General features: G+C 52.8%; 1 protein-coding gene and 1 pseudogene across 1 annotated transcript in view; both read right to left on the bottom strand.

Annotated features, from left to right (window-relative positions):
- Positions 1-390, bottom strand: part of CBR3 (carbonyl reductase 3) — a 5,581-nt gene extending 5,191 nt beyond the window's left edge. Inside the window, exon 1 of the mRNA XM_005861279.2 lies at positions 102-390. Coding sequence (XP_005861341.1) covers positions 102-390 — 289 coding nt within the window. The remainder of the gene's footprint in view (positions 1-101) is intronic.
- Positions 391-3,617: 3,227 nt separating this feature from the next.
- Positions 3,618-9,131, bottom strand: LOC102243333 (annotated as a pseudogene).
- Between the last annotated feature and the right edge of the window lie 6 nt (positions 9,132-9,137).

Below are 9,137 nucleotides of genomic sequence, written 5' to 3'. Positions count from 1 at the left end.
CACGCTGCCTTTCCCGATCGCTCAGGCGGGTGGGTGGGAGCGCCTGCGGCTCCCGGTCCCACACCCTCGGGGCACCCAGGCCCTCCCTCTCCAGCACCTACACTTGAAGGCGATGCCCGCGTTGTTGACCAGCACGTTGAGCCCCCCGTACTCCTTGCGCAGGAAGTCGCGCAGGGCGCGGATGCTCTGCAGGTCGTCGATGTCCAGCTGGTGGAAGCGCGGGCTCAGGCCCTCGGCCTGCAGCTGCTGCACCGCCGCCCGGCCCCGCGCCTCGTCCCGCGCCGTGAGCACCACGTCCCCCGAGAACTGGCGGCACAGGTCCCGCGTGATCGCGAAGCCGATGCCCTTGTTGGCTCCGGTCACGAGCGCCACGCGGCTGCAGGACGACATGGCCGGGTCGGGGGCGCGCGGGGTAAGTGCACGGAGAGCGGATCGGACTAGAGGCCCACCTCGGAGACCCGGCCGCAGTCAGAGGAACCGCGCAGGACTGAGTTCTGGGATTCCGTGCTGCGACTTTGAGGAACGAGGCCCGGCCTCGGTCCCACCCTCCAAGGAGGGGCCTTCTGTTCCCGAAGCTTGCGGAACGCCCCATTCCCGGCCCGCCCCCTCCACCGCGCGGCGTCTCGGCCAAGCCCTGGTCAGCCCGTGGGCGGCTGTCGTTCTCCCAACGCAAAACCGGACCGTGATGGGTGGATAGGGTCTAGGGGCGCATGGCAGTTGGATAGAAGAAACTCTTTTAGGAGAACCCCACACGGAGAAAAAGAAGTGCTGACTGATTTTCTTGGGTCTGCGCCCATCATCCCCTGTAAAAGGAGGATGTTTGCTTTTTCTTTAAAATGCAATGAAATTTTAGACTCGTAACTGCTTCTGAGGGCGCTGCTTGCTTAAGGGAAACTCCAAAGAGAATTAGGGCAAAGCGGTCCTATGAGTAGAAGCACAGGTGTGCGCAGGTACATCCCTGTGTGATTCCCAGTGCGCCCCCAGCGGGAGGGATGTTTATGAAGCTCTGACTGTGTGCCAAGCCTTTTACTGGGATGTTTTCACCCCCCGCGGCTGCGAAGTGTCTGCATTTTAGGTTTGTCCAAGGTGACATACATAATTTTTTCTCCAGTGAAACCTGTGTACCCACAAAGCTCAACTGAAAAGAAATCCCAAAGGTGTGCCAAGGTGTGGACGGACTATTAGAACTCCCCACCCACCTTCTTTAGTGTAATCTGAGTGTTTGATCCCAGGGCGTTTCGTGGCGACTTGTGGGCTTATGGAGAGTTTCGATCTCATCGTGACTCAGCTTTTTCCTAGCAGAGCTGTCTGAGCTGCCGGCGCTTCTGACTCCACCTTCTCCATCAAGTAACAGGTGAGGTCAGGAAGGTGTGCACCTGCTATGTGCGGTCCCTTATTGTGGCTCAACCAATATACCCCCCCCACCACCTGCAAATTATTTGGAACCCTATTAAAGATATAGGGCTAGCCAGCCGGTGTGACTCAGTGGTTGAGCTTGGACCTATGAACCAGGAAGTCACGGTTCGATTCCCAGTCAGGGCACATGTCAAGGTTGCCGGCTTGACCCTCAGTGTGGGGTGTGCAGGAGGCAGCTGATCAATTATTTTTTCTCATCATTGATGTTGCTATCTCTCTCTCCCTCTCCCTTCCTCTCTGAAATCAATAATAATAATAGATATAGGGCTATTTAGATTTTGTTTCTTGTGGATGCTTAATTTGTGTTTACAAAAAAATTAATACATTTCATCTAAGTTGTTGCCCTTGGTATCAATTGGCTTCCTTTGTTTTTCTGTAAATGAACAGTTCTACACCCATAGGCTTGGTTAGTCACTTGGCATGGATATTTCACTGTCGCTGGCGCCTAAGGGAGCATCGCGGTGTCTTTGTTGGTGTGAGCCACTCTGTGTAGCTCAATGCTCGTCCTCAAAGCATCCCCACATTTAGCCCATTTTTTAAAAGTCATTTTTAATTTTTCTTTAAAAAAAATATTTTTATTGATTTTTTACAGAGAGAAAGGGAGAGGTATAGAGAGTTAGAAACATCAATGAAACATTGATCAGCTGCCTCCTGCACACTCCCTACTGGGGATGTGCCCGCAACCAGGATACATGCCCTTGACCGGAATCGAACCTGGGACCCTTCAGTCTGCAGGCCGACGCTCTATCCACTGAGCCAAACCAGTCAGGGCACATTTTTAATTTTTCAATGATAGTTGACATGCCATATTATATTACTTTCAGGTACGCCCCAGTGATTAGACATTATACAACTTACTAACTGATCATCCCAAGTAATCTCATACCCACCTAGTTATTACCACCACACCTAGTTATTACAATACTAGAGGCCCAGTGCACAAAATTAGTGCACTCGGGAGGGGGCATCCCTCAGCCTGGCCTGCGCCCTCTCACAGTCCAGGAGCCCTCGGGGGATGTCCGACTGCTGGCTTAGGCCCACTCCCTACCACCGCTGCTGCTCGGCTTCTGGCTGAGCGGTGCTCCCCCTGTGGGAGTGCACTGACCACCAGGGGGAAGTTCCTGCATTGAGCGTCTGCCCCTTGGTGGTCAGTGCGCGTCATAGTGACCGGTCATTCCACCGTTTGGTCAATTTGCATATTAGCCTTTTATTATATAGGATTATTGGCTATCTTCTGGGCGTAGGGAATATAGTCAATGCATTGAGAGGTCACCCATGCACCAAGAGGTCACCAATTCCTTCTAAATCCCTTTACCTTTTTCACCCATCCCCTCAACCTCCCTCTCATTAGGCAACCATCAAAATGTTTAGCTCATGTTTTTGCCCTGTGTTTTACAAGGAAGTCCCCAAAAAGCTAAGAACAGGCCAGAATCCAGGATAAGGAGGCAAAGCAGGTGAGAGAGCCAGTCCAAAGAAAAAGAATAGATTTAGGAGCCATGCAGTTAGGAAGGGCTGTGTTAAACATCCGATAACCTAACACGACCGACTGTTACTTACAGGTAGACTTTTGGTTGAGTGCAGGTGATATTTTGGGAGTTGGCTGGGCTTCGAGTCAGATGGATAAAGTGGGATTCACTATTTACCCATCTAGGATGTGAACGGCAGGCCCCTGGTTGGTGTTTTGGCACTGCCTATGTGGTTGTCAGGAACTGGTGTAGGTTTAGGTGGGGAGGGGACACCTGTATTCTGGAACCACCAAGGTTTCGAGGGAGCTGTGTCCTGAAGGAAACCAGAAGCCCAGCATGTCTGTTGCCTTTTTGCATTGACAATGACATATCGCTGGAATGTCAAAGTAATTTTCTTTTTTTCTGGACCCTTCAAAGGACAGGCACCGCTCCGCAGAGGCCACAAACCCCCTCACTGTTAGCGAGCTAATTGTTAACTGTTAGCTATCCTGCACCCACCTACGTTAAAGAAGTGCATGTCTATCATTTTACTTTTTGTCCAATCCCAGAGGTTTCCCCCACCTCCCTAATCTATCACCAGCGGATTTTGTGTAACCCACTTAGGTCTCCTCTTTTGGTTCTAATGTATAAAACCAGATAAAAAACTGCCCTTCTCAGGAGCATTATCCCAATCCCTTGAGATTCTGCTTCCCAGCATTTGTCGACAGTTTGGCTCAAATAAACTCACAAAAATTCTTCACAGGTGTGAACGTTTCTCACGTGAACAATACATATATTTGGATAGAAATGATGTGACAGTGTGCATGTCCTTTTGGTCAGTTCAGGACAGATAGCACAATGGGGCCCACGGAGCGGGCTGTGAGGGGAGCTCACCATGGTTCCACTTTTTTCTCCATAACAAACTGTCCGTGAGGCCCCTCAGCATCTGAGGGCAAAAGGGCCAGGAACACAGGGGTCTCCGCACCCTCTTCTGGGCTTTTGGGGGCTTGGGGTCCAGTCAGGTCGGTTCTCACCCACCCTGGGCAGCAGGCATTCAGGAGGATCTTGTCCCCTCTCCTGTGCGCACTCAGGTTCCTGGCGTGGATCCTGGACAGGACAGTGACGCCGATTTTTGTGACGCCGTACGCAGTGTTGGGCCAGCCTTCCTTCTGGTGCACCCCGTTCCGAGTATCTTCCACGAACTTGTTCATGAGCCCCACCAGCTCCTCCTCGCTGATGGTGTCGCTTCTGAACTTCTGCTGCAGCTCCGGGCTGCAGTTTTTCAGAGCTCTGAGACTCACCATGCTCGACACATTCACCACTCTGCCTGAAATGCAAAGGTGTTGTTATGTAGAAAGGCAGGCACGAGCATACAGGTGCCAAATCTGCTGGGATTCTGGGCCAGGAATTTCCATCTGAGAAATTTCCAGTGTGCCATGAGCACTGATGAAGACTGCCTGTGTGATGAAGGACGGAGACAGCCTAGAAGCCTGTCATACCCAGCAAGTCTCAGATGATATCAGAGAAACTTTAAATGTGGAGGGTGGTGCCCAGAAGTTTCATGAGAACGTGAAGATGGTTTTCGCCGGAACATGATAAGGGAACACAGGAGGTCCTCATTGCATTCAGCAGATAGCCTCTTTCCCCCAAGACTGTCTCTGGGAACTCGTGAGGATCTTACGGTCACGTGTGCAGGGCTCTATGAACAGGTGTCTATTGACCAACAAAAAGTAGTTCTAAGGTGAACAGACAACACCCGGTTTGGAAGGCTGCTGCTCTGATCACGGGAGATAAAAACAAATTAGTTTGCCCTAGCCCAGTGGTCGGCAAACTGCGGCTCGAGAGCCACACGCGGCTCTTTGGCCCCTTGAGTGAGGCTCTTCCACAAAATACCATGTGCGGGCGCGCACGTACAATGCGATTGAAACTTCGTGGCCCATGCACAGAAGTCAGTATTTTGTGGAAGAGCCACACTCAAGGGGCCGAAGAGCCACATGTGGCTCGCGAGCTGCAGTTTGCCGACCACCGCCCTAGCCGATTTGGCTCCGTAGATAGAGCGTCGGCTTGCAGACTGAAGGGTCCTGGGTTTGATTCCAGTCAAGGGCATGGTCAAGGGCAGTGCCGTACCTTGGTTGTAGGCTCCTCCCTGGCCAAGGCCCTGGTCGGGGTGCGTGCAGGAGGCAACCAATCGATGTGTCTCTCTCACATTGACATTTCTCTCTTTCCCTCTCTCTTCCAATATCTCTAAAAATCAATGGAAAAATAATCTTCAGTGATGATAGAAACCCCCCCCCCACACACACACAAATTAGTTCAGTGGGCTAATTACCAGGACAGTGTTACAAGCTGTCCAAAACCCAGATGGGGAGAAAACTAGCCTGTCTTCTCCCGTGTGGTTCTCCCCGTGTGGGTTTTGGATAGCGGGGAGCAGTGGTGGAGCGGAGGTGGGCAGCTGCAGTGATGCAGAGGTGGGATCATTGTGGACATGTGACTCCTGCACCCTCTGAGCCACAACATGCCAAGGACCATTCTACCTGGCAGCGAGGGAGCAGGGACTGCAGGTGGTTATGGGAGAGCCTGCGCGAGGGGAAGGCCCTGCATGAAGCTGGCAAGTCGGGTTGCAGGCAGTGGCCGGAGGAGATGAGCGGTCTCTACTGGACCAGAAGATACGGCACCAATTTGGACTGACACGCTTTACCTGCAGACCAAGCAACACAGGTGGAGACAGCCGGCTGGCTCTGGGCCTGTGTGACCCTACCCTCCATGAACAGCAGTGGACTGGAGGGAGGCATGTGTCAGACTAGCGTCCAGCAGGCTGTCAGGAGCAGCACGTGGCTGAACTTCACGTCCCTCTGGAAAGTGAAAAAGTTGGGGTAAAACTCAAGATAACTGGGGAGAAGGAATGGCGGCAGAGGGCAAAGGAATGAATAAAATGGGTCCAACAAGAGAAGTCCAATAAGACACTGGTGCCTCCAGACACGATCTCGTCTCTTGGCTCCACGGTACGGGGCGCTAGAAAGGGCGAAGCCAGGTGTTGCCAAGACCACCCCCGCTTTGGGGACTGACAGCTGGAAGGGGGCTGGCACAGCTGAGCGGCATGGCTCCGGGAGGCAGGTTCCCAGGACACGGTGATGCACTGAACCAACCATCAGTGACTGAGTGGGACGCGGGGAACGTGCCAGCGCCCTTGATTCATGTACAACTGCACTGTGACACGGTGTAACACTGGCCTGGTTGGCCATGTTCAATGACCATGTGTGAGTGAGTTACGTGATGACACTGCTACCAGTAACCACATGTATTGGGAGACGGAGTTAGTCTCCTCAGGATGGAATGTGTGTGGGAAGGGACTAGCCTGAGGAGGAGCTGTGTTTAGTGAGCCACCAGCGAATTTCTGTACTGTGAAACTCAGGAAACAAGGAAGCGTGACACGCCAGCGGCTCTAATTCCATGGCGGCCTACATAGGCAAACCAAAATCTAAAACTGTGAATGCCTCAAGTGTGGCGGGCCGGCATGGCCATGGCATACTCAGCCCCTTATGTGCCGCACCAGCTCAGCCAGGTTCGGTGAGCCCGAGTGGGGGCGGGGAAGGATTGAAAAAAGACAGACAAGAGAAGAAAGCTGGGTCTCGGTGGGATGCTGCCCTCTCGCATGGAGAGAGTGCCACGGACTACAAGCTGAGTCTTTATTTTACAGCAGATTCCACGAGGCAAAGGGAGTGGTTAAGATGTTTACAACATTCTCCTGGGTTTGGATCCTACTCAATTACATGCACCTGAACTCTATCAAGCCTAGATCACTCAGACACGTAGGGCCACGTGTTCAGACCATAGGTTCAAGCTCACAACTACAGCTGTTGGCTATAACTGTGCTGGCAGGGCTCTGCCCTCCAAGCTGGGACTTGCACGTGGCCATGAGAGAACTGTGCCCTCTCATTAGTCCGAGGCTTGAATCTGTCCAAAGCGGGTCTTTGAGCCCCTCTCCACACTCAAGGTTACAAAACCGAAACCTAAGGACAACCAATCAAAAACAGACATCTAGGCTTACAGCTATAGCCAATCGATAATTTCCTTATTTTGCTTCTGCCTTTTCTCTGTGATGGTCTCTCCCCAGTACCTGTGGACAGAGCATTCCTAAGCACTTCCAGTTTGCTGTTTCCCAAGTCAAATAGATTTTTTTTCTCAAAGAAACTCTTAATTGCTTGATATGCCTCGGTTTATCTCTTAAGAAAACGAAATAGTTCTGCAAAAATAGTTGTATGCTGGGTAAAGTGCAAATGGCAAGGGTTTGGCCCTTTGCCCAGAGCTGCTGGGATAATCTTTAAACCCTGGACTGTCCTGCCTGATAAGACTGTTCTTGTTTACTTGGGGGTTTAGGGTCAGGCTACACAATGGATGTTAACAATATGGTTATGGTGAGGCTACCTGGTATCAAATGGATCCCTGGGGGAGGTGCTGGAGAGGAAGGTCAGCCAAGAGAACAGGGGGCCATGTCCATGAGACCAGCCCTCAGCAGACACACCTGAAACAAGGTGGGTGAGCTTCCCTGGACCGCAGTGCTCCCTGTTACTGCCACACACACAGCTGCTGTCTGCAGGACTCCATGCGAGGACAACTGGAAGCTCCCTGCCTGGGCTTCCCTGGCCCCTGGCCCCTGAGATCTCCCCCACTGGCGATTTGCATCACTCTCCCTTTCCTCTACTGCTGAGCACTGCGGTTCTGAGTATAATGGCTTCCCTGAGTTCTGAGTCCTTGCAGTGATTCTTGAACCTGAAGGTGGTCTTGGGGAACTGCTAAACTTGTTAAAACCAAGTGATGTTTATCTCAGATATGCACGGTTGGTTTAGCATCTCCAAACCAATGAGTGCAATGCACTGTATCAGTGGAGTACAAAGAAAGGCCCATGTGATCAGATGCAGAAGAGTTCAGGGGCCTAATGAATTGGAGGTAGGAAAGGAAACTCAGGAAGGGAGAGGGAGGAGGGAGGAGGGAGAGGGAGGAGGGAGGATCTGGCCTGGGATCCTCAGGGGACTCCGGCGGTTGTGAGGGACACGAGCAATGACTGGCCTCTCTGAGGAGACTTCTCAACAGAGAGCTGAAGGATAAGCAAGAGCCGGTGAAGAGACCACCAGGGGGACAGACAGCAAACATAGCCCAGTCCTGAGGCTGAAGGGCAGCTGGCCTGGTGAGACACCAGGGGGCAGTGCCGCTGAGCAGGGAGCAGGAGCAAGAGCAGGGAGGGGCCTGGAGATGACACCTGGGGAGGGCAGGACTGGATGCTGCCACAAACAAGGCAGCCAGGGCTCCTAGACTCACCTTGGGGTTTCATGAGAGGCAGCAGCTCCGTGCAGACGTCTCGGGTACCAAAAAAGTTTGTTTTCATCGTCACTTCTGCTTGAATATGAAACGGTGTGGGATCATTCACTTTCAGGAGAGAAGGAGGGTATAGTTAATAAATAGTAGCCATGTGGTACCATTCCATAGAACGACATAAAATGTGAATTTTGTGTAGAATTGGTCAGCGCCCATGCAGTGACCATTTCCTTGTTCCCTGATGTTCTATAGTGTCTGAGATGGTGCCATTCCCGGAGGCTGGTGAAGGTGCACAGTGGGATCTCTGAACCTGTTTGTGCAATGTTCTTGTTTATTTAGAAATCCATTCCACATTCACTCAAATGCCCTCAAGCCTAAACCGTAAGAAACTGAAAACTTGCATCTGAGCCAAGAACACAAAGGCCAGAAAGCGCTCCAGTTTCTCTCGCACTTTGATCTTGCTGCACCCCTGCCCCCAGCCTCTCCTACTTCCCTCGGGAGCCATCCTGCACCCCTACGTGCGAGGAGCCCCATTGTACCGATACTCCGACATACCAGCCACCCTGGCTGCAGGTGCTGGGTGACCCCCCCTGCGACCACCCAGCCTTTTACCCTTGAAGGCGATGCCCGCGTTGTTGACCAGCACGTCCAGGCCCCCGTACTCCTTGCGCAGGAAGTCGCGCAGGGCGCGGATGCTCTGCACCCGAGAACTGGCGGCACAGATTCCGCGTGATGGTGAAGCCGATGCCCTTGTTGCCCCCGGTCACGAGCGCCACGCGGCTGCAGGACGACATGGCCGGGCAGGAGGCTCGAGAAGTACTTGCGTGGAGAGCGGAGCGGGCTGTGGACGCCCAACGGCTGCAACCAGGGCTCGCGCGAGGTTCCGAGCGTCTGTGAGTGCGACTGCAGAGCGCACGCTACGCACCGGCTGGAACTTCTAGTCCTGTCGCTCAGCGCGCAGGC

The sequence above is a fragment of the Myotis brandtii genome, unplaced genomic scaffold, assembly GCF_000412655.1.
Source record: "Myotis brandtii unplaced genomic scaffold, ASM41265v1 scaffold147, whole genome shotgun sequence".
Lineage (NCBI taxonomy): Eukaryota > Metazoa > Chordata > Mammalia > Chiroptera > Vespertilionidae > Myotis > Myotis brandtii.
This window is presented reverse-complemented; position numbering and strand designations above follow the sequence as displayed.